The 27,241-nt window shown below is 38.8% G+C and overlaps 1 protein-coding gene across 4 annotated transcripts in view; it reads left to right on the top strand.

The window, feature by feature from the left end:
• The window catches only part of LOC149137947 (protein mono-ADP-ribosyltransferase PARP14-like), a 507,224-nt gene that overhangs the window by 64,996 nt on the left and 414,987 nt on the right, over positions 1-27,241 (top strand). For all 4 annotated transcript variants that reach the window (XM_089339516.1, XM_089339557.1, XM_089339597.1 and 1 more), the window contains 4 exons: positions 1,957-3,405; positions 11,539-11,675; positions 11,957-12,184; positions 13,226-13,453. In XM_089339516.1, the coding sequence (XP_089195642.1) occupies positions 1,957-3,405; positions 11,539-11,675; positions 11,957-12,184; positions 13,226-13,453 (2,042 nt within the window). The remainder of the gene's footprint in view (positions 1-1,956; positions 3,406-11,538; positions 11,676-11,956; positions 12,185-13,225; positions 13,454-27,241) is intronic.

The following is a 27,241-nucleotide window of genomic DNA, read 5'->3' as shown; positions in this document are numbered from 1 at the left end:
ATCTGCTTCCAGTCTGGCTAAGAAAACTTGTCTCCTTGCTTCCCTTCTGGCAATCTGATAAAGTTCCCTGCCACCACCACACTTTCAGTCCTTACATACCTGTTTCTCTTCCCTAATGGCCCCCATAAGCTACATTATTCCACCACCTTGTTACCTTAGGTGGTGAGGGGACTTTGCACCATCCACAGATCTGGTCAGTAGCCTTCAACATGTTGTCTCATAGGAACCTCAAGTTGTCTTCCACATCATGTGATGCTATATATTCTCCTTTTTTCTCTAAATCTCGTCCATTCACAGGATCCTTAAGCTTCCAAACCCTTCTTTTCCATATTGGTCGTCTTCTGGGCATCATTTAGCCTTAATCCTGAAGTCACTAACTACTAATCTATGTTGTGGTATGCATTCTTCACCTGGGAAAGTTTTGGCATTTATAAGTAGCCATCTTTCCTGTTTCCTGACAAAAATGTAGTCAATTTGACTAGTGTGCCCACCAGACTGGTAGGTGAATAGGTAACTGGCAGGTTTCCTGAAGTTAGTATTACAGGTCATAAGATCATTTGCATTACAGAACTCCAACAGCCCAGTTCCCTCCTCATTGCAGGAACCAAATCCATAGCCACCTTGTACACCATGGGATCGATGTAATTGACTTTCCCACTCTTCTGAAATTGCTGGCCTTGTGCCAAACTTTGAAACCAGAATTCCAGTGGTGTTTATGGTCAATAAAATAAGTACCAGTTGAGCACTGGGATCGATGTAATTGACTTTGCCACTCTCCTGAAATTGCAGGCCTTGTGTCAAAATTTGAAACCAGAATTCCAGTGATGTTTATGGTCAATAAAATAAGTACCAGTTGAACATTGGGGTCGATGTAATTGACTTTGCCACTCTCCTGAAATTGCTGGCCTTGTATCAAAATGTGAAACCAGGATTCCAGTGGTGTTTAATGTCAATAAAATAAGAACCAGTTGAGCACTGGGATTGATGTAATTGACTTTGCCACTCTTCTGAGATTGCTGGCCTTGTGCCATCATTTGAAACTAAAATTCCAGTGATGTTTATGGTCAATAAAATAAGTACCAGTTGAGCACTGGGATCGATGTAATTGACTTTGCCACTCTCCTGAAATTGCTGGTCTTGTACCAAAATTTGAAACCAAAATTCCGGTGATGTTTATGGTCCATAAAATAAGTACCAGTTGAGCACTGGGATCGATGTAATTGACTTTGCCACTCTCCTGAAATTGCTGGCCTTGTCCCAAAATTTGAAACCAGAATTCCAGTGATGTTTATGGTCAATAAAATAAGTACCAGTTGAGCACTGGGATCGATGTAATTGACTTTGCCACTCTCCTGAAATTGCTGGCCTTGTGCCAAAATTTGAAACCAAAATTCCAGTGATGTTTATGGTCAATAAAATAAGTACCAGTTGAGCACTGGGGTCGATGTAATTGACTTTGCCACTCTCCTGAAATTGCTGGCCTTGTGCCAAAATTTGAAACCAAAATTCCAGTGATGTTTATGGTCAATAAAATAAGTACCAGTTGAGCACTGGGATCGATGTAATTGACTTTGCCACTCTCCTGAAATTGCTGGCCTTGTGCCAAAATTTGAAATCAGGATTCCAGTGATGTTTATGGTCAATAAAATAAGTACCAGTTGAGCACTGGGGTCGATGTAATTGACTTTGCCACTCTCCTGAAATTGCTGGCCTTGTGCCAAAATTTGAAACCAGAATTCCTCTGATGTTTCTATTATTTATTATAATTAATAGAGATTGTGTTTACTTAGTATCATTTAAATGTTGATTATAATTTTCTAATTGCTAATGTATTATAATAATTACATATAACTTTGTCTTCAAATACTTTTCTGTCTTGACCAACTGAACTCCCCATCTCACCCCTAATCCCCCACCAACGAAATGATTCTATCTTTTTATTTTTTCATAATTTAGTTGTGCTGGATGTTTGTAGAAGACGACATCAACTGGAAGGTGGGAAGTTAAATGTTCAACCATTCTGGGAACCATCTGAAGAAAATACCATTTCAAAGCAGCAAGTCTTTGAGTATTTACTACCTTCCAAGTTCCATCTGACCTTTTTAAAGAGACATAGGATCGAAGTTAATGACCAATTAAAAAAATTGGCTGAAGTTCTTTGGGGAGATTCCAAGATTGATAAACTGAAATTTAAAAATATTGAAGGAAATTTTGAGGAAATTGAACAGTCTTTGAAAGATTTATTAAATTCCATTACTGTTGAAATTGTTGATATTCCAATCGATATTTTTGATGACATTGTTGGAACATTTAACAGTGAAGCTGACCAGAAGTATATTTATTTTGATATCCGATATTGTAAAGCTCATATTTTGGCATTTGATAAAAATAACGTGATTAAAATGAAAAATAGACTTTTGGATAATCTTAGAATTGAACATGAGGATGACTTAGATATTCATGAAAGACGTATTCTATCCGGTCTCAGATTTTTTGAGCAGGCAGAAAGACGATTTGAAGAGCTAAAAGTCACAGTTCATAGTAACAAAGTTATTTTTGAAGGCCACTATTCCAAAGCAGCTGATTGTCAAAAAGATATGTATAAAATTCTTCGGTCAATTGTAAAATCTGAATTGCGTTTGCCTTTCAATACTGGAATGATCATTAATAAAGAACCAGTGAAAGAATATCTTGATGAAAAACTGAGAGACAATAATTGTATTGGTTCCTGGGAACCAGGTGATGGTGATTCAGTATTACTTTATGCAAGTGATAAAACACATCTTTCAGATTTGGAAGAAGTTATTAAACAAAGTTTTGTTGCCAATACATTGGATTTTGTAGACAAAATTAAGGGTACTCCAAATCATGGAAAGTGGTTGACATTTGTTGAAAGTCTAAAAAAAGAGTTTCCAGATTTCTGTTTTATTGGAGAAGATTCTATTGTTGCTGTTGATGAAGTAATTAATGATATAAAAAGCAAAATTGATAACTTTGAGCAATCTTTAACTTACGAATCTTATATATCGATGAATCATGCACATTTCCTCTTTCTTAAAGAGTTCAATGAACAGGAAATCAATGACTATGGTGAGAAAAATAAAATGAAGAATGTGTGTCTCAAAGATGATAAGTTACACGTGGAAGGAACACAAGAGCAAATTAGGAAAATGGAAACATTTATAGAAAATCTAAGAAAAGATATCAGCTCAAAAGAAAAAAGATTTGAAATGTTTGGATTTCAAGAATTTCTGGAAAGTGAAGAAGGAAAGAATTTCTTATGTAAAATGCAGAAGAAATCTGAGAGTATAATATCATTAAATTCAGATTTAGGAAGTGAAACAGATGCTGCAAATGACAGACTGGAACACATGGGAGGAATTGCAGCAGCCATTGGGCGGAAAGGTTAGTCATACCATTTTTTATAGTTTAATGTTTCTTTTTAGATCCATGTGTGGTTGAGAAGCTTACTTCCTGACCATGTGGTTTCAGGTTCAATCCTACTCATAGCATTTTGGACAAGTGTCTTCTGTTATAGGTCAATGGTTGGCCAAAGCCTTGGGAGAGGATTTCGTTGATAGAAACTGAAAGAAGCTCATCGTGTATACATACATATAAATATATATATGTATATATATGTGGAGGGGGGAAGTAGCAAGGTCCTGACAGCACACGATGGTTGTAAATGAACATCACCATCACACAAGTGATGTTGTGTCATTTCCAGTCTTCCATGAAAAACATGTCTGACCATGGGGAAATATTCCCTCATTTAGAAACATGTGACAATTGGCTACAAGAAGAACATCCAGCCCAGCCATGTTGGTAGTTATTATTGTTGTTATTGTTGTTGTTATTATTGTTATTATTCATTTACTCACAACAGATTACACTGTTGGAAAGAAAAACCTAACGTCAAGCTACAACAAGTAACCTTAGATGTCATGAACCCTCCTAAGTATCCTAGCTGTCCCTAATAACACTACTTTCTGCAGCTGTACTAAACTGTCTATTTCCTGTATCCTTAGATCTTTTGGGATAGTTCCCAATGTACCTATAACTACTGGGATACACTTTGCCTGTACTTTCCATGGTCCCTGTAATTCAATGGCTAGGTCCTGGTACTTTGCTATTTTTCCTATACCTCTCATATTAATTTTTCCATCATTTGTGACTGTAAAGTCAATTATCTGACACTTTCTATTCTCTTTATCTACCACAACTAAACCAAGCCTTCTAGCTTCCATTACTCTGTCAGTCTGAATGTTAAGTCCCACAACATCTTATATTTCTTACTTTCTAGTACTTTACTCGGTTCATGTTCATACCATTTAGCAGTATGGTCAAATCCTAGCTTACTACATACTTCCCAGTGGATTACTCTCCCTAGATTGTCATGTCTTCTTTTGTATTCTTTCTGTGCCAGCAAGCAACATACACTTACTATATGAGTAACACTTTCCTCTTTTGATTTGCATAACCTACATTAGGAATCTTCTTGGTTTTTTCTACTTTGAATTTTATCCAATTAGTTCTTAATACTTGATCTTCAGCAGCTACTAACAAACTTTCTGTCTCCTTCTTCAGATTTCCTTTCCGGAGGCATAACCATTTTTCATTACTACTACTTGCCCCAACTTTCTTTGGGAATCTACCATGCAAAGCTTTATCCTGCCACTCAAATAATTTCTGTTCTTTTTTCTGATTTTTTATTTTGTTTGGGGTTTTGGTTTCTCTATGTCTTGCTGTGACTCTAGCAGCCCTTAATGAACTTTCTTCACTATTACCTGTATAGGAGTCTATATCTACTCTAGCCAACTCCAAGCAATCTTTCACTGATTTTAACCCTCTTTCACCTTCCTTTCTAGGTAGGTATAATCTTGCTTCTCCTGCCCTTGGGTGGAGTCCTCCATTCATATTGAATTCCTTCCTAGTTCTTCTGTCTAGCTTTGCTAATTCAGTTTTTGTCCAATCTACAAAAGCTGCTGAGTATCTAAGTAATGATATACTGCCCAAGTATTCACAGCCTTCACTAGATTCGGACCATTTAGCTTTGACTTCATTAATTTCTTCACCCTTCTAATGCACTCCTATAACTCTCTCCTCCTTTCGGTGATTTTAATGTCTGGCCATCTAGTAATTGGATGCCTTTGCTAATGTATACCTGAAGAGTCATACAGTCTGTATAAAGGAATCTTTCTCTTTTTCATTCTTACTAAAAAGCTTCAGATCATCCATGTAGAGCAAATGGTTAATTTTTCCCCTCACTATTTCTCAACTGATACCCTGCCCTTGCCTTCCTTAATACTAAAATGAGTGGGATCAAACAAGATAAATATTAAAGGGGACAAATCTCCTAGAAAATTCTTCTTTTGATATTAACATTCTGTGTGCATATGCCACCTGAGTAGAGGTCTACTTTCCATTCCTTCCTACTAAAGCTAATTAATTCTCTTATGTTGTCTGCTATACTGAATATACTCAAACATTCCCTTATCCATGAGTGTGGGATCATGTCATAGCCTCTCCTATAATCTATCCATGCTATTGTTAGATTTTTCTTTCTAGCTTTCACTTCATTTAGAAATGATTTGTCTATATATAATAGATCATGTGTTCCTCTAGCCTTCTTCCTGCAACCTTTCTGTTCTCCTGGTAGTAAACTGTGGTTGTGAAGGCATGCATAAATGCTTTCTGAAAGCATTCCTGTTAACAGCTTCTGCACTAATGGTAAGCAAGTGATTGGTCCATGGTTGATAGCTGTATTTCCCTTGCTCTTATTTTTCATGATGAGTATCGTCCTCCCTCTAGTCATTCAATCAAAATCAAATCAAATCACAATCAAATGGAAATTGTTGTGGTGGTCCCCATGCCAGCGGCATGTAAAAAGCACCAACTGTATGTGGTCGATGCCAGGTCCCTCGCCCCAACTGGCTTCTGGGCTGGTGTCACATAAAAAGCACCATCCGAACGAGGCCAATGCCAGTACCACCTTGATTGACTCCCATGCCAGTGGTACATAGAAAGCACCATCTCTTGGCCCCTGTGCCAGTGGCATGTATAAAGTGCCTACTATACTCTCAGAGTGGTTGGTGTTAGGAAGGGCATCCAGCTGTAGAAACCATGCCAAATCAGACTGGAGCCTGGTGCAGTTTCCTGGCTTCCCAGTCCTCAGTCAAACCATCCAACCCATGCCAGCATGGAAAACGGACGTTAAATGATGATGATGCTGATGATGTAAAGTTGCAATTGGACATGTGCAGTGTTATCTCAATAATTAATACAGATATATGGAAAAAAATCAGGAAATCCAGATAGAAAGACACTTTGAAAATTGCATGTGGTGTTTCAGGAAAAAAACTACATTTTAAGGGCAAAATAATAAACGATGTTACATTTCATGGAAGAACCTTAAAAGCCAGAGTTTTTGTGTTGAATAATACAACAAATCTATTTGGAAGTGACTGGATGGAATTATTTAATTAATGGGACCTCCTCATAAATCTTTTTTGTAAAAATGTGAATGGTTTTTCTGCCAGCACAAATAAGTCATATTTCTCCTGAAGTTTTGTCTGATGAATTAGGTCTTTGCACTGAAACAAAGGTGAAGTTCCAAGTAAAAGAAAATGCGAAACCAATTGAAGATACTGTAATTGCTGCATTGCAAGAAAGAAATGAAATTTAAAATGCTTTGTGTAACGTTATATGTGAACTACCAGTTACATTACGAGACAAAATTAATAGCAGAAAACGATCAATTCATTAACAAAAATGGAAGAAATGCTGAGGGCTAAAACAATACATTTTTCTGAACATAACACAAATTCGAACCCATTTTCAATGTCTGACAATGTGTTGATGTATGCACAAAGAGTTGTTGTGCTGGCCATGCTACAAAAGCGATTATTAAAGGAATTTCATAGTGATCACCCAGGGATTTAGAGTGTGAAATCGTTAATGAAAAATTATGTTATTTGTACAACAATGGAGCATGACATTGAAGAACTAGTCAAAGCATGCAGAGGTTGTGCCTTAGCTGCAACAGCACCTCCCACTAAATGGCAACCGTGGCCAAAAACAGATATTCAATGGTCCAGACTGCATGTTGATTATGCAGGTCCACTTAAGAGTTCATATTACATTATTGTAGTGGACAATCTTTCAAAGTGGCTGGAAGTGCATAAATGTAAAAAGCCAACATTCACGGTTACAGAAAGTTTTTTTTACACAAATTTTTCATCAGATATGGTATTCCTGATATTTTTTGTGTATCAGGCAAGTTCAAAAAGTTTTGTAAAATGTTCATTATCTTACATGTGACCACTCTGCCATATCATCCTAGGTTAAATGGACAAGCAGAGTGTTTTGTTAACACTTTCAAAGGGCCTTAAAAAGGCAAATGATGAAATATTGGACGACCTTGCATTTCATCAATTTCTAAAAGTGTACAGAGTAACACCTAATCTGAATACACCACCCAGAATGTCACCTGCAGAATTGATGTCTGCTAGAAAGGCCAGATCCAGTTTTGGTAAGTTGATACCAAATGAAACCAGAAAAAGACGAACAACAAAAATACTTCAAGTTATGTAACAAAGTTTTTGTTTAAAGTTTATAGATATGGTTAAGAAAGCTGGGAGAATGTTGTTATTATTAAACAAATTGAAAGAATGTTACTCCTGGTAAAAGGAGAAAAATGTTGAATATAAAAAAGATATTTACCAACTTAAAGAGAGATTAACGAAAAAAACGGTTATAAAAAAATCAAATTCCCATGGAAGTATTGTATGATACATTTGAGGTACCAACACCCAAACAATTTGAAACTAAACATTCTAGAACCAGAAAATGGAAAAGAATGGAAACACTGGAATTAAACCTTAAACATAAGAGATATTACAACTCTGAGAACAGTCCGATTCTTAAAAGGGGAGAAGCCAAGAGAGACTAATTCTAAAAACAGGAGCTGTTGTGGAAGGATTCTGCCTCTCCCCTCCCAAATGAATAAAATGAAATGACACAATACTATAAAATAAAGAACTGACTGTCAGCAATTTATTGATTGGTAAGCAGATCACTGTGAGCCATGAGAGAGAGAGTATTGTGTCATCATCATCATTTAGTCTGTTGTCCATGCTAGCATGGGTTGGACGGTTTGATTGGGCTGGCATGCTGGAAGACTGTGCCAGGCTCCAGTCTGACTAGGTATGGTTTTCTATGGCTGGATGCCCTTCCTAATGCCAACCACGCCAAGAGTGTAATGGGTGCTTTTATGTGCCACCAGCACAGGTGCCAATTTGTAGGACACCTATATCTGCCATGATTGTAATTTTGCTTGGCTTGATGGGTCTTCTTCTCAAGCACTGCATAATGCCAAAGGTTTCGGTCATTGCCTCAGTGAGGCCCATTCGAAAGGAACTCAGCTGCCTCACCTCTGTTTAAAAGAACTCAGCCACCTTGCCTCCGTGAGGCACAATACTTGAAAGAAATTCAGTCACTTTACCTCCATAAGGCCCAACGCTTGAAGGGAACTCAGGCACCTCACCTCCGTGAGGCCCACTCGAAAGGAACTCAGCGACATTGCCTCCAAGAGGCCCAGTGTTCAAGGTTGACTTTTTTTTTATGTGCCACCAGCATGGGTGCACTTGGCTTGGCAGGTCCCCTTGAGCAGAGCACATCACCACAGTCACAGTCACTGCCTCTGTGAGGTTCCAAGTTCAAAGGTCATGCTTGACCACCTCATCCCATGTCTTCCTGGGTCTCCCTCTTCCACAGGTCCCCTCCACAGTTTGAGATCAGCACTTCTTTACTCAACTGTCCTCATTCATACCAGTGCAGTCGTCTCTCTTGCACACCACATCTGATGCATCTTAGGCTTAACTTTTCTCTCAAGATGCTTACACTCTGTCGAACATGCGCACTGACATTGCACATCCATCAAAGCATACTGACTTCATTTCTCTCAAGCATACACATGTCCTCAGCTGTTACAGCCCATGTTTCACTGCCATGCAGCAGAGCTGTTTGTACACAGGCAGCAAACAATTTGCCTGTCACTCTGAGAGAGAGGCCCTTTGTTGCCAGCAGGGGTAGGGGCTCCCTGAACTTTGCCCAGCCTAGTCTTGTTTTCACAGCTATGCTTTTGGAGCATCCATCTCCACTACTAACTTGGTCACCTAGATAACAGAAGTTATTTACTACCTCTAGCTTGCCTCCCTGGCAGTTGATGGAGTCTATTTTCTGCGCATTTTCAGCATTTATTGTACCTATGCATCTTCCACATACAAAAGTTGTTTTCCCTGTTAACCTTCCTCTGATATTGCTGCACATCTTATGTGTCCTTAGCTTACACCAGGTACATCTTATGGAGTTTGTACCTATATCTTTTCTACAGATCAAGCAGGGCCATCTACTTGAAGGGATTTGTGATTTGTTTGCCTTCCTACTTACTATGACTTTGGTTTTTGCTAGGTTAACTCTCAGGCTCTTTGATTCTAGACCTTGTTTCCATACCTGGAACTTCTCTAGTTCATGTAGTGATTTAGCTATAAGAGCAAGGTCATCAGCATAGGAGAGCTCCCAGGGGCAACCTGTCTTGAATTAGTGTGTTATTGCCTGGAGGACTATGATGAACAAGAGGGGGCTGAGCACCGATCCTTGGTAAACCCATACTTGTACCCTGAATTCTTCACTGTACTCATTGCTAACTCTCACCTTACTGGTAGCATCCCTGTACTAGGCTTGTACAGCTCTCACCAACCACTCATCTATCCCTAGATTCTGCATTGACCACCAGATAAGAGAACTCTGTCAAAAGCTTTCTCCAAGTCAACAAAAGCCAAGTACAAAGGTTTATCTTTGGCTTAGCCAAACTGCATCTCATCTAGGCTAACTCTCTCCCTGATTAAGTGTGCTTATAACCCTCTCAGCAACTTTCATCACCTGATCCAACAATTTGACACCTCTATAATTATTTCTATCTAAGGCATCACCTTTACCTTTGTAGCAGTTGACTATGATGCTGCTACACCAGTCATTGGGTATGACTCCTTTGGGAACTACCTGATTTACAATACAGGTGACTAGGCCATAACCCACACCACCAGATATTTTAAGCATCTCAGCGGTGATTCCTGATGGGCCGGGGAATTTCCCTGTCTTCATATCTTTATAGTGCATTCGTGTGAATACATTCTCCCCCCCCCCCCCGCTGCTTCGTTAATTTATATGTCCAACATGCAAGGATATAAGAAATAGTGAGGCAGTCAGTTTGCTGCCAGCTTCTTCTGGTTGGAGGTTTAGGCAAACTGTGGCTTTTATACATGTGCTCAGGCTGCACCACTTGCAACACTTTCCTTATGGTGGACGTGTGTGGGCTCCATTTGTGAGGCATGTATTTTCACAACTTGTCTCCTTGACAGAGCTGCAGTCCTCAGTAAAGAATAGACTAAGACTGGGCACCTGGCACCTAGAATGTCATCAGGTACTCACTGTCCTCTACCAGTCAAAGGATCGACGGATGTCCCACTTTGGCTATTTATAGAGGATTAGTAGCAAGTGTGATGATGCCTTAGGAGAGATCCTAGGCGTCAATGGACAAGCGGAGAATTTTGTTGATGTTGTAAAGAAGATGCTGAAAAAGGTGAACAATGAAGTTATGGACGACCTTACACTTCAACAATTTCTAAGAGCATTCTGAGTAACTCCAAATCCGAATACACTGTCCAGAATGCAGTACTACTGGGGGGGGGGGGGGCTACCAGTCCAAGATAGATTCTACAGGCACAGATGAGTTGTCAGATGGACCTGTCTGAGGTGCATGCAGTGCAACAAAGCTGTTCTGCATTCACTTGTTCACTGTCCTTAGGCTAGTATAATTTTAAAAAATACAGAAATTAATCACCTACACCTCAACTCAAGTATCAGAAATGAACCAGTCTATCTGATCCCAATTTTACACCCTCTACCCTGGACACTGGCCATAAATATCATATTACAACTTCTCACAAACTAAATTCTGAACCTAACCTCACACCTTAATGCCCACAACAACCAATTTTGTTGGTCCTTCTCCGATTTCATCTTCAGTCTCAGCTGCCTTTGACCATGTTCCTCCTGTTTTCCTGGAATATTCTTTTGTTTTTGAAATTATATTTCATCTGATGATTATGGTTTTAGCAATAATATAACGTACTCCTTTTACTATTTATGATGCGTAAGAAACAGGTGTTATAAGCTGACAATTATCCATTGTCTGTTATTAATCAATTGATTATATATATACGTAGCATATATATATATTTATATATGCCACATAAAAATCATTCAATCCACTCTGCAGAGCGGTTGGCATTAGGAAGGGCTTCCAGCAGTAAAAATCCTACCAAAACAGTCACAGAAGTCTGATGCAGGCCCCTGCCTTGCAAGTTTCTCTCAAACCAACCTATAGAAATATGGATGGCTGATGCTGAATGATGATGATTATGATGATCATATACATATATAAACATACACACATAGATACTTGTTTCTTTTCAGGAACCAAATCGTCAAACGCATCCCTTCCCGGTTCACAACAGGAACCCTCTTCTGTGGCACCCAGAACTAATGTGACGTCTGGAGAATATGGTGGCATCAAAATAAACCTAATGAGTGATTCAATCACTAATGCATCTGTGAGTAAATATATTCATGTAACTTATTTATATTTATTTGTTATTTCATTTCCAAATAAGGAATCGTTAGAATTAATTAAAACATTTTCTCAATCAAACTCAGAGATTTTATTTCCTTCACATCTGATATCTTGAGTATATCCTTTGTTAACTTTAACAACCTCCAACTTCCTACAGCCATTCTGTAGAGCCTTTCTTAACAACAATATCAACTGCAACAATGTATCCATCTTCTCTCCATGGAATGTTCCTTACTTGTTTACCATAAATTACTTTTCTAGGTTGATGTCATCATTAACAGCAGCAATGAAGAACTCCAGCTTGACAAGGGTTCTATCTCCAAATTTATTCTCAAAGCTGCTGGCTCAGAGATGCAAGTTGAATGTAACCAGAAATATCCTCGAGGTATTTCTACATCAGAAATAGCCATCACTAAAGGATATAACCTCAACTGTAAGAATGTATTTCATCTGGTTTTACCTCCCTTGGATAAGAATTCCTCTGGTTCAGTAAGTATCAATCATATGATATTGATTTATTGAAAGAATTGTTGTACAACCCTAGGTTATCATTGATCCAGCATACCTGTGGCACAAATGGAATTGTCCATCAAGCTATGCACAATCCACAGATGTGTTTTTCCAGTCATACAACACCTCCGTCTGCTTCCAGACAGTAGCACGTACTTTGATGTCCAGTGATGTACAGTATGGGCTACAGTGGGACAGTCTGTACTTGTAGGATTCGTTACAGTTTCCAGAGCATGGACTCTGGTAATGGCCACTGGAAAGACAGGCAACTGCCACCATTGAGGAAAACATTGACCTTTTCCTCCACATGGTGATGGACGATAGGCAACTGATTACGAATCAAATAGCCAATGCTATGACCATATTCCATGAGACAGTTTTGTCCTCACCAACCATTCTAATTGTTCCTAATGCTTGCTAACATCCAGTTCGAAATTGATTGATATATATTGTATTGTAGATATTCCTTGAACAAACTATTACATTAGAATACAGTCTCTTGTGTGCAGTGTAGAGGCTGTTGTATCCCAAACACTGTATTGCAGGTGGTTCTCTGTATTGTGCTGCCTTGTGGGTTGTTTTGTTGCATCTTACAATATGTTCCCACTCAGATTTCCCTCTTGTAAATAATCATTAATCTCTCCTCTTCCCTGTTGTTGTTTTCATTAATTACAAGGACCTACTTCGATTACACTGTGCATCCACCAAATCTTAGAACATTTCTCTTTCCATTCACGGCATCCATATGTTCAGTTAGACAGGCTTCCTTCTATCACATGATCGATGTTGATCCTTCTGTCACATGATCTATGTTAATCCAATGATAACACTGTCTATTAATCTAGTAATCACTTGATGTTGTTCAATGTTATTCTAATCTGTTTGCAACAACTAAATACGTGGGAAATTTCTTAATCAAAGAATATAATTATTACAACTTAATGATTTCTCCCTGTAAGATGTCTTTGGAAATAATTCAATAAAATTTTATCATCAATTATTAAACTTCTTTTTTTTTAGGTTTTGAAAAACTTGACTCAAATAATAACCACTTGTCTGGAAACTGCTGAGAGATTGGGAGCAAAAAGTCTTGCATTTCCTATATTAGGGGCCGGGGTATTGAAGTACCCCATTGAAAATCTACCCAGAACAATGTATGAAGCAGTGAGAAACTACTCAGATCGAAATCCAAGCCAGATCAAAGTTGTAAACTTTGTGGTTTATCCTCAAGACACAGAAATTCTGAAGGTTGGTGGATGTATTTGTTGTTTTATATTGATATTCTTGGAATTTACCAAAAATTATATTCTGCCGTAAAGAAAGGAAATAGAAATGATCCTCATTTACAGCCCTTGTTCCATATTGGAATGGGTGCAACAGTTTGACTGGCTCCAAAGAGCCACAAGACTATCTTAAACCCCAGTGTCTGCTTTGGCATGGTTTCTATGGCTGGATGCCATTCCTAATGTCAACCACTTCACAGCATGTCCTGGGTACCTTTCTTTCATGCTACCTTTAATACTAAGGTTGGCATGCTGTTCGTTATATCTTGTTGTGCTTTATCCTTTCATTTTACCATTTCCCATCACCAAATTGTTATTTCTTGGTTCTGTTCAGAGGCGTATGCAAAGTTTTCAAAACGTTTTCATCATTCTCAATGCAATCAAGATCTTGTGCAACTGAAACCCAAGTGTCTTTTTGGTCAGCTGAAAGCAGTTTTAACACAAACTTGGCAGACACTCATCTCATACCCAAATCTTCAGTGATAAGGAACTGAACTGAGCTGCAATTAATCTGCACATTTTCTGATAATTCATAGATGGTGATTGAATAATATCCCCTCATAGTTACATGCACGTCTGCGTTGTTTTTCTCAGTTCTTCTGGTTGCGGGTCTCCCAGAATGTTTATCATTATCAACGTTTTTGTTAGCCATGTTGGAATTGTCTGAACCGCTCAAACACTTGTGCGTGGCTCATATACTCCTCTTCATACACTTTGTATAGGCCACCTAGCATGTATCACTATGACAACCTTCTCTGTCATGGCCAATGCAATGATCACATGTTTCTTCCAAACACTGCTTTAGACAGACGAAGTGAGCTAAAGTGTTAAAACTTTGTGCGCTTGCACAGCAGAGTTCAAGGTCAACGTGTGCTAAGCAGCTTCGCTCTGCGTGCTTTAGCTTTGTTACTATGACAACAGTCTGGATACTTATTTATCAGGCATCGTATATATGTGTGTGTGTGTGTGTGTGTGTGTGTGTGTGTGTGTGTGTGTGTGTGTGTGTGTGTGTGTATATACTAGTGCAACCATGCTATTTTTGAGATAGTGTGTTTTACATCGTATCATATATTCATGTAATATATTTATATATATATATATATATATATATATATATATACTAGCAGAAATACCCGGCGTTGCCCGGGTTAAAGAGAATAATGAAATCTAAAAACGCCGTCTAGACTACGCATCATCTTTATATATAGAGATGTATATACACACACGTATATATATGTATATCAATATAAATATATGAAAGTCAATGAAGTTTCGTAAAAGAAGGTGATCATGTACATACTTTCTTGCTGTTGTGATTATAACACCTCATTGTAAACTATGTTCCTTGTTTTCCCTTGTGGAGCATATAAAAATAGGTTTTTTGTTGCTGCCCACTCTTGAGCAGCCAACATACAGTTGTCCATGTGAGAAGCAGGCCTCTTCCAAGAGAAGACCAGCTACAGACAGTGTTTGACCCTGATATTTGTTTATGGACATGGCAAAAGTCACACGAAGGGGGAATTGTAGTCTTCTGAATGTAAAAGGAATGTCTGCTCCTGATGGAGTAAGAGGAATTCTTGGAATAAAGACGTCATCCCCTTTTGCACATCCAGAAAGAATGTTAGCCTCGATAACGTGTGACATCATTTTCTAAATAATGCTCATCTGTTATGTTCGGGTTAAAATTTCATCAACATCAAAAATATATGAATTTTCATGGGAGTTATGGCCGTTATGGAAAGAATATAATTTCCAAATTTCATAAAGATCCATTCAGTACTTTTGACGTAGTTTTGGATAAGAAAACAAATGACCAATGTGTGTGTTTGTGTGCATGTGTATGTGTGTGTGATGGGTGTATATATGTATAGATATCTGTATGCATGTATATATGTATATACGTGTACATATTACATGTACATCTATATATATATATATACATCTACACATATGTATACATATACATGTATGTATAGATCTATATATATATACATATACGTGTACATCTATGTGTATACATATACATCTCTCTCTCTCTTTTTCTCTCTTTCTCTCTCTCTCTCTTTCTCTCTCTCTCTTTCTCTCTCTCTTTCTCTCTCTCTCTCTCTCTGAAAGTATCTGTCATTACAGTATCGAAATGGTGTACATATACATGTATATGTATACATATACATCTCTCTCTCTCTCTCTCTCTCTTCCTGTCTCTCTCTTTCTCTCTTTCTCTCTCTGCGAAAGTATCTGTCACTACAGTATCGAAATGTGATTGTTTCAGTTAGTGGAATAATTTCATTTTTAAAGTGAAAGTATTTGACATGAGTGTTTTTGTTTCACTTTTGACACGTAATACTTAAATAGTGGAGGAGATATTATGTTGCCGTGTGCTCGAACTCTGCAAGAAGTTAATAATTTTTTTGGACTAAAACACAACTGGAACCCTAAGTAAGGCATGTGTAAAATTTGAATGAAATTGGTTGCGTAGTTCTCGAGTTTTAGGGATTCACACAGACAGACAGACAGACAGACAGACAGACAGACCGACAGACAGACAGACACACATTCTCATTTTTATATATATAGATATATACATAAATATACATATAGAATGCATATGGAATAATCTATATATATAAAAATGAGAATGTGTGTCTGTCTGTCTGTCTGTCTGTCTGTCTGTCTGTGTGAATCCCTAAAACTCGAGAACTACGCAACCAATTTCATTCAAATTTTACACATGCCTTACTTAGGGTTCCAGTTGTGTTTTAGTCAAAACAATTTTTAACTTCTTGCAGAGTTCGAGCCCACAGCAACATAATATCTCCTCCACTATTTAAGTATTACGTGTCAAAAGTGAAACAAAAACACTCATGTCAAATACTTTCACTTTAAAAATGAAACTATGCTACTAACTGAAACAATCACATTTCGATACTGTAATGACAGATACTTTCAGAGAGAGAGAGAAAGAGAAAGAGAGAAAGAGAGAGAGATGTATATGTATACATACATATAGATGTATATGTACACGTTATTCCACTAACTGAAACAATCACATTTCGATACTGTAATGACAGATACTTTCAGAGAGAGAGAGAAAGAGAGAGAAAGAGATGTATATGTATACATATACATGTATATGTACACGTATATGCATAGATATATATATATATAGATATAGATCTATATGCATACATGTATATGTATACACATGTGTAGATGTATATATATATATATATATATATAGATGTACATGTAATATGTACACATATATACATATATATATACATGCATACACATATCTATACATATATACACCCATCACACACAAACACACACATTAGTCATTTGTTTTCTTATCCAAAACTACGTCAAAAGTACTGAACGGATCTTTATGAAATTTGGAAATTATATTCTATGTATAACGGCCATAACTCCCATGAAAATTCATATATTTTTGATGTTGATGAAATTTTAACCCGAACATAACAGATGAGCATTATTTGTAATTCAACGGTACAACAGTGTAAGACTACCCTTTCAGATATACTTACATTGGGATTTCTGCAATGTGGTGCATAAATTGTCAAGTAAATGAGACGCATCTTTGCCTCCACTGATTCACTTGCAAAGTGTTGAGTAAAATTATTTCGTTGCAGACCTCCTTTGGGTCTTTTTATTATCACTGCGACACACATAGTCCCCAGTTGGTAACATTGATTTCAAGGCCCTCCTAGATGAGAGACTGGCATTCCACTTAATGTCTATGTTCCATGCTGGCATGGATTGGAGAGTTATTAATGTAGAAATATGGTATCGTAGCTACTAACAGTTGAGGGTTGCGTAGTCTGGACGGCGTTTTTAGATTTCATTATTCTCTTTAACCCGGGCAAAGCCGGGTATTTCTGCTAGTATTCAATAAAGCGTTGTGTGTGAAGAGTATCAGAAGACATTTGTTTCATTCTTTAGGCTTAGAAGTTTGTAAGCTACTTGTAAATAGGGAAATAGGAAAATAACACTGAGGTAGCAAAGAAAGAATGATATTTACTTTACTGAAGTCCATATATGAAAATCTCTTTGAGTTTGATGGTGTATGTTCTTCTACTAATATGATTTTGGTTATTTTTAAATGTTTGTGATTTTGTCTTCTGGATTGTTTTTAAAAAATGTGCTGTTCATTATGAAGACTTATTGATTGTTCAACAAAACAAAATTTTTATTTATTTATTTTTTTTTTTTTTGGTATTGGCAGAGTTTGTTTTATTTAAATTTTGTAGTCCTGCAATTAATGCAGGATTTATTCATAATTTTTTGTGTTAATGGGTTAAATTTTTATCGATATTGATATTTTTAAGAAATATTCATACACTGTCTTCAACAGTTAATGAAAGATGGTGAACAATATATAATGTTTCAATGTAATATTTTGAATGGAGATTAAGTGTGAAAATGTAGTGAATTCTGATGGGTCATCCTGATGTGAATATTGATCATGACTAAAGAGAACCTTTTCATCATCTGCAAACAGTTTTATTATTTCCTCATTGATGAGATCAATGTCAGCATTTGTGGGTGCTAAAATAACAATTTTTGAAAATCTTTCTGTGTATTATTTTTTCTGAGATGCCACATTTTCTCACTATTATTCCCTGTGTAAAATTCAGGGAAGTCATTAGAGTGTAATGTATATGCAAATGAGTTAACTGGTGATTCCTGGTTAACTCACATCCATTCAATGAGAGTGGACCTGTCGTATGTGTGGATAACATGTTCAATATCATCATCATCATTAAAGTAAATGTATTGCTGTTGGGGTAAATGAACTGTAAGCTGTTCGACTTCAGGATATGAAGCATGTAATTTGAACCCTAAAATCCTCCGGACTGCATCTAATGAGGATACAGAGCAGCCATTGATATAATTTTCAATTTCATCTTTGTGTGTTTGTTGTGCATTGCTTTGTCCACTAATATGGACTGTCACTCGATCATGACCTTTATGAATATACTAGCAGAAATACCCGGCGTTGCCCGGGTTAAAGAGAATAATGAAATCTAAAAACGCCGTCTAGACTACGCATCATCTTTATATATAGAGATGTATATACACACACGCACCCAAACACACGTATATATATGTATATCAATATAAATATATGAAAGTCAATGAAGTTTCGTAAAAGAAGGTGATCATGTACATACTTTCTTGCTGTTGTGATTATAACACCTCATTGTAAACTACGTTCCTTGTTTTCCCTTGTGGAGCATATAAAAATAGGTTTTTTGTTGCTGCCCACTCTTGAGCAGCCAACATACAGTTGTCCATGTGAGAAGCAGGGCTCTTCCAAGAGAAGACCAGCTACAGACAGTGTTTGACCATGATATTTGTTTATGGACATGGCAAAAGTCACACGAAGGGGGAATTGTAGTCTTCTGAATGTAAAAGGAATGTCTGCTCCTGATGGAGTAAGAGGAATTCTTGGAATAAAGACGTCATCCCCTTTTGCACATCCAGAAAGAATGTTAGCCTCGATAACGTGTGACATCATTTTCTAACTAATGCTCATCTGTTATGTTCGGGTTAAAATTTCATCAACATCAAAAATATATGAATTTTCTTGGGAGTTATGGCCGTTATGCAAAGAATATAATTTCCAAATTTCAAAAAGATCCATTCAGTACTTTTGACGTAGTTTTGGATAAGAAAACAAATGACTAATGTGTGTGTTTGTGTGCATGTGTATGTGTGTGTGATGGGTGTATATATGTATAGATATCTGTATGCATGTATATATGTATATATGTGTACATATTACATGTACATCTATATATATATATATACATCTACACATATGCATACATATACATGTATGTATAGATCTATATATCTATACATATACGTGTACATCTATATGTATACATATACATCTCTCTCTCTCTCTCTCTTTCTCTCTCTCTTTCTCTCTCTCTCTTTCTCTCTCTCTTTCTCTCTTTCTCTCTCTCTCTCTCTCTGAAAGTATCTGTCATTACAGTATCGAAATGGTGTACATATACATGTATATGTATACATATACATCTCTCTCCCTCTCTCTTTCTGTCTCTCTCTTTCTCACTTTCTCTCTCTGTGAAAGTATCTGTCACTACAGTATCGAAATGTGATTGTTTCAGTTAGTGGAATAGTTTCATTTTTAAAGTGAAAGTATTTGACATGAGTGTTTTTGTTTCACTTTTGACACGTAATACTTAAATAGTGGAGGAGATATTATGTTGCCGTGTGCTCGAACTCTGCAAGAAGTTAATAATTTTTTAAAACTAAAACACAACTGGAACCCTATGTAAGGCATGTGTAAAATTTGAATGAAATTGGTTGCGTAGTTCTCGAGTTTTAGGGATTCACACAGACAGACAGACCGACAGACAGACAGACACACATTCTCATTTTTATATATATAGATTTCCTAATATATTTAACTGATTTTACAGATGCACATATCTCTACATTACAGTGACCTCTATATTTGACTAAAGAGAAGGGGGAATATGGCACAACCGAACGATTATGTGCCACTGGCATAAGAACCAGTGCCACTGGCACAAGAACCAGTGCCACTGGCACAAGAACCAGTGCTGGTATCGGTCACGATTGGCTGGTGCTTCTTATGTGCCACCGGCACTGAAGCCAGTAAGGTGGGCTTTGCAACAAACATGTTCAGATGGTGCTTTTTAAGCGCCACCAGCACAGGAGCCAGTTAGGAGGACCTGGCATCGACCATGTTCGGATAGTACTTTTTACGTGCCATGGGCACAGGAGCCAGCCAGCGAGTACCAGCCCCAGCTATGATATTGGTTTTACTTGACTCAACAGGTCTTCTCAGGCATATCATATCGCCTGACGCATCAGGAGTATTCTTACCAGAGCTGGATGTGTGTGGCTACGATCTCACTTTAGTTGCCATGTCTTCTCAATCACAGCATATCTCCAAATGTCCCAGTCTCTTGTTATTGCCTCTGTGTGGCCCAATGTTTGAAGGTCATGCTTCACCACCTCATTCCATGTCTCCCTGGGTCTACCTCTTCTACAGTTTCCTTCTACAGTTAGGGAGTGGCACTTCCTTACACAGCTGTCCTCATCCATCCACAACACATGACCATACCAGTGCAGTCGTCTCTCTTGCACACCACATTTGATGCTTCTTATGTCCAACTTTTCTTCCATGGCACTTACTTTCTGTCATGTATGCACACTGACATTACACATCCATCAGATCATACTAGCTTCATTTCTTTCAAGCCTACGCATGTCCTCAACAGTCATGGCCCATGTTTCCCTGTCATGTAGCATGGCAGTTTACACACATGCATCATGCAGTCCACCTTTCATCCTGAGCAAGAGGCTCTTAGTTGCCAACAAAGGTAGGAGCTCCCTGAACTTTGCCCAGGATATTCTTACTCTAGTTGCTACACTCACAGAGCATCCACCCCCAATACAGACTTGGTCACCTAGGTAACAGAAGCTGTCAACTAATTCTAGATTTTCCCCCTGGCATGTGATGGAGTCTGTTTTCTGTACATCTTCAGTGTTTATTGCCCCTGTACATCTGCCATACACAAAAACTATTTTCCTGGTTAGCCTTCCTTTGATATTGCTGCACCTCTTATGTGTCCATAGCTTACACCGGGTTCATCGTATGGAGCTTCTACCCACATCTTTTCTACAGATCAAGTAGGGCCATCTACCTGAAGGGATTTGTGATTTGTCAGCCTTACTACTTACTACGACTTTGATTTTGGCTAGGTTAACCTTAAGGCCAATCGATTCTAGATCTTGCTGCCACACACTAAGCTTTGTCTTCTGTTCTGGCAGTGACTCAGCTATTAGAGCAAGGTCATCAGTATAGAGGAGATCCCAAGGGAAGCCTGTCTTGAATTCCTCTGTGATTGCCTGGAGGACTATAATGAATAAGTAGGGGCTGAGAACTGATCCTTGGTGAACCCCTACTTCTTCTTGGAATTTTTCCTTATAGTCGTTGCCAACCCTCACCTTACTGACAGCGTCCTTGTGCAGAGCTTGTACAGCTCTTACCAGACACTCATCTATTCCCAGTTTCTGCATTGACCACCTGATAAGGGATTAGGGAACCCTGTCAAAGGCTTTCTCCAAGTCAACAAAAGCCAAGTACAAAGGTTCATCTTTGGCTATGTATTTCTCCTGAAGTTGCCTTACCAGAAATATAGCATCAGTGGTGCTTCTGCCCAGCACAAAATCAAACTGCATCTCATCTAGACTAACTCTCTCCCTAATTAGTTGGGCAATGACTCTCTCTGTAACTTTCATCACATTATCCAATAATTTGATACCCCTGTAGTTATTTCTATCTAAAGCATCACCTTTACCCTTGTAGAAATTAACTATCAATAATTTGATACCCCTGTAGTTATTTCTATCTAAAGCATCACCTTTACCCTTGTAGAAATTAACTATCAATAATTTGATACCCCTGTAGTTATTTCTATCTAAAGCATCACCTTTACCCTTGTAACAGTTGACTATGGTGCTGCTACACCAGTCATTGGGTATGACACCTTCATGAACCACCTGATTTACGATGCGGGTGACAAGACCATAATCCACACTGCCCCATATTTTAAGCATCTCAGTGGTAATTCCTGATGGTCCAGGTGCTTTCCCTGTCTTCATATCCTTAAAAGCTTTATCTACCAAGGTACTGTCGATTCGGATAGCTGGTCTCTCAATTGGCAGACTCTCCTCCTCTCATTCATTCTCCACATTCAGCACTCTTTTATAATAGCATCTCCAAGCCTCTTTCTTTGCAGAATCATTAGTTGCAAGGGCACCATCATCTATGTAGACACATTTCTCTCCTGTTTTATCACAATTTTTTCTCACACACTGTCTTGCAATCCAAAATACTTCAGTTCTTTGGTCCTCACATCGCTGAACATTGGCAAACTTCTTTTCTGCTACTCCCTTGGCTATATACACCTGTCTCTTAGCTTCCCTTTTGGCTATTTGATACATGCTCCTGCTACCCTAGGTCTGAAAAGGACTTTGCACCAGCCACAGATTTGGTCTGTGGCTCTCAGCAAGCTGTCTCGCAGGAATTCCCAGCTGCCTTCTGTATCACAGGACTGTAGCTCCTTCAACCTATCATCTAATTTCTCAGTAAGGATATCCCTAAATCTCTGACCATGTGAAGGGTTTTTTAGCTTCCAAATCCTTTCCAGATTAGTCTCCTTTTTGGCATCCTTCTGGCCTTGAGCCTAAAGTCACTAATAGCTAGTCTATGTTAGGGGGCATATTCTTCCCCAGGGAGTATCTTTGCATTTAAGAGCAACCGTGCATCCCACTGTCTCATGAGATTGAAATCAATCTGGCTAGCAGAGTCACCTGACTGATAAGTTATCAGGTGGCTGGCTGGCTTCCTGAAGTTGGTGTTGCAGATCAATAGGTTAATTGCATTGCAGAACTCCAGGAGCCTAGTTTCCTCTTCATTTCTGCTACCAAATCCATGGCCCCCATGTACACCATGGAAGATACCAGATTGCTGTCCGACATGCCCATTAAAATCTCCAGCCACAAAGATGAGATCATTGTCACTTGTCTTGGAGGTAGCTTGCAGTAGAATATCATAAAAGTGATCCTTCTATTCATTTGGTAGGCCTGCTTTTGGGTGTAGGTGGAGATAATTGTAGCTATACCATTCTGCAAGAGGAGCCTGAGTTAAAGTACTCTATTGCACACCCTCACTACCTCTATGACCTAATCCACCCATTTCTCTGCAAGAAGTATTCCCACACCCTCTAATCCACTACTATTACCTTCCCAGAAGAGTTTTTACCTATGTGCTTTGCCTGTGAGCACTCTAGTTGAAGCCCCTCTCCATCTTACCTCTTGTATGCAACATACATCAACATGCCTCCATTCAAGCATTCCTACAATCTCACTAGACCTACCTTTCAATGTGCCTACATTTAGAGTGATAACTCTGAAAACTGGGGAGGTAAGAGAGGAAGGAGAGATGTTATTGAATACCTGAAAAGAAGGATCCAGTGAATGTTTGGTAACAGGCATCATAATAGTTCTTGCTTTTAACCTACCGTCATTCAGACATATTAGAGTTGTTAAGGTTGTTGCCTCTACTGAAGGTTGGGGAGTGAGGAAGCATTCTATATAAAAGTTTGGGGTGTTATAAATATAAGCATTATGAGCCTTGTGGGAAAAGCGTTACTGATGCTACACAAAAGAGAAGTGACTATCTGGTTTAGTGAGTCTAAGGGTAGGTGGAGAGAGAGGAGAGGGCAGTAAGATTACCAATAGTGAAGAAGGGGGGGGGGGCAACTGGATGTCCAATAAATGAAAGATTTCTAGTGAGAGAGAAAGAGATTTCCAGTAAGAAGGAGAGGGAGAGATTTCCAATGAGAGAGAGGGGGAGAGAGAGAGAGGGGTAAAAAGAAAGAGAGAGATTTCTGGTATTGGTGGTGGGGATGGGTAAAGGTGGGTGCAATCACCGACATGAAAGGTCATTTTAAGGGTTAAGGGTTATAGCAAATTATTGTAGAAAAAAGCACAGGATAACTATATACATGTCTGTAGTCAAGAACAAAGGTTAGTCGCTGCAGGATTAGAACAAACAAGAATTGTTTTAAAAAACAGATGAGTTTGAATGAATGAGGCAATTAAAAACAAGAGAAATACATAGCTTAGCTGTGCATGTTTTCAAATGTCATCAAATGGCCGAACACATGGAATAAACTGAACTAAACTAACAAAGTCTGAGAGAGCGGGGAACAGGTGTGGAGGCGACAGCTGGGAATGGACAAAGAGAAATAGTGGCATTGGGTTTATCTCTTCCACATGGACCATATAGCATATTTTGGGTGACATGTTGAAAGAGAATTGGTTGTGTTTGTGGATTTGGAAGTTCAGCATAAAGAAATTTATCATAATGTCCTGGATCTTTTTAAATATTAACAACATATGATAATGGGGTAGTCCACGCTTTTGAAACCCTATAGTCTGTAACCTCTCCCAAAACATTCTTCTCCAAAATATGGTGCAAGAGATTCCTAAGTTTCATATTAAATACTCTGTCAGTTAAATCTGGTCTGTCAGTTGGTGTTTGTCCTGGATAAAGTTCATCTGTGATTCTCGTCAAGCAGTGAAAATTCTGACACAAATGAAAATTAAATTACAGAGATGTACTTGCATAGCAAGTGACTTGATCTGAGATCATGTCCTGAAACAAAAACCATTGCAGCGTGGAAGATGTTTGTAAGCCATTTAAGAACACACAAAAAACGTTAGATTCACTACAACATTTAAATTTAATTTGTGTCAAAATATTTTTCGGTGCTCTGAAAACACAACCTGCAGCACGAAGTTTTGTCTATGAACAGATCACAGTTTCAGAGTGACAAAAATATTTTGACACAAATTAAATTTAAATGCTGAAGAGAATCTAACGGTTTTTTGTGTCTTCTTAAATAGCTTACAAGCATCTTCAATACTGCAATGGCTTTTGAAAATTAAATGTTGAAGTGAATCTAATGGTTTTTTTGTTTTCCTCAAATGGCTAACAAATATCTTTGAAGCTGCAATTGCAATATATATATATATATATATATATATATATATATATATATATATATATATATATATATATATATATATATATATATATATATACACACATATATATATATATATATATATATTGCTCATGGCTCATGTGCGGGCGACACGTGATATCTTTCGACCGAGACCGTTGCCAGTGCCCCTGGACTGGCTCTTGTGCGGATGACACATGAAATGTTTCGAGTGGGATCGTTGCCAGTGCCCATAGACTGGCTCATGTGCGGGAGACACATGAAATCTTTCGAGCAGGATCGATGCCAGTGCCCCTGGACTGGCTCATGTGCGGGCGACACATGAAATCTTTTGAGCGAGATCGTTGCCGGTGCCCCTGGGCCGGCTTGCGGGTGACACATGAGGTTTTTCGAGCGAGGTCGTTGCCGGTGCCCCCGGGCTGGCTCGTGTGCGGGCGACACATGGGGTCTTTCTAGCGGGATCGTTGCCAGTGCCCCTGGACTGGCTCTTGTGCGGGTGACACATGAGGCTTTCTTTTTTTTTTTTTTTTCGAGCGGGATCGTTTGCCAGTGCCCCTGGACTGGCTCATGTGCGGGCGACACATGAAATCTTTCGAGCGGGATCGTTGCCAGTGCCCCTGGATTGGCTCATGTGCGGGCGACACATGATATCTTTCGTGCGAGATCGTTGCCAGTGCCCATGGACTGGCTCTTGTGCGAGTGACACATGAGGTTTTTCGAGTGAGATCGTTGCCGGTGCCCCTGGACTGGCTCTTGTGCGGGTGGCACATAAAAGACACCATTTCGAGCGTGGCCGTTTTCGTGCGGGTGACACGTAAAAGCACCCACTACACTCTCTGAGTGGTTGGCGTTAGGAAGGGCATCCAGCTGTAGAAACTCTGCCAAATTAGATTAGAGCCTGGTGTTGCCATCCGGTTTCACCAGTCCTCAGTCAAATCGTCCAACCCATGCTAGCATGGAAGGCGGACGTTAAACGATGATGATGATGATGATCATCATCATCATCGTCGTCGTTTAACGTCTGCCTTCCATGCTAGCATGGGTTAGACGATTTGACTGAGGACTGGTGAAACCAGATGGCTACACCAGGCTCCAATCTGATTTGGCAGAGTTTTTACAGTTGGATGCCCTTCCTAACGCCAACCACTCAGAGAGTGTAGTGGGTGCTTTTACGTGTCACCCGCACGAGGGCCAGTCAGGCGGTACTGGTGATGGCCACGCTTGAAATGTTGTATTTTACGTTCCACCTGCACAGGAGCCAGTCTATTGGCACTGGCAACGATCTCGCTTGAATGTCTTTTCATGTGCCACTGGCACAAGTGCCAGGGATGCAACGTTGGTAATGATCAACATGCATACACATATAATATAAAGAGACCACAAAAACCCTTGTGAAAAATAGCAACCCAGGATTTTGTGCAGTGCAGCATAACTGGCCCATTTAAGAATACCGTTCAATCATTGGTCAATAAACTTTGCTTGCGAAGACCTGTTGTGTCAAATGAAGCTATTGTCATGGCCAATGCCAGTACAGCGTGACTGGTCCCGTGCTGGTGGCACATAAACAGCATCACTTGAGTGTGTTTGTTGCCAGCACCACCTGATTGACTCCCATTCAAACGTGGTCATTGCCAGTGCCACCTGACTGGCTCCCAGGCCGGTGGTACATAAAAAGCACTATTCAAGCGTAGTCAATGCCAATACCACCTGACTGGCCCTCATAATGGTGGCACCTAAAAAGTACCCACTACACTCCAAGAGTGTAGTGGGTGCTTGCCAGTCATCAGTCAAACCATCCGACCCATGCCAGCATGGAAAGTGGACATTAAATGATGACGATGATGATATATATATATGCATTCATACACTAATGTATATACAGACATACATACATATATATATATACCCATATACACATACATACCTACATATATATATATATATATATATATATATATATATATATATAAACAAAAGTAAATGAGTATATGCATATATACGTACAGGTATGTGCATACCGACATCCACCTGTATGTATAGGTGCATATCTGGGTACAGGACATTGCTAACAAACGTAGACGAGAACACACGAGCCACATAGAGAACATTCTACTTCATCAGCTACCCACGTT

This window comes from Octopus bimaculoides, chromosome 1 (assembly GCF_046866305.1).
Source record: "Octopus bimaculoides isolate indiv1 chromosome 1, ASM4686630v1, whole genome shotgun sequence".
NCBI classification, from domain to species: Eukaryota; Metazoa; Mollusca; class Cephalopoda; order Octopoda; family Octopodidae; genus Octopus; species Octopus bimaculoides.
Note: the sequence above shows the minus strand (reverse complement) of the source record. Positions and strands in the feature narration are given on the sequence as shown.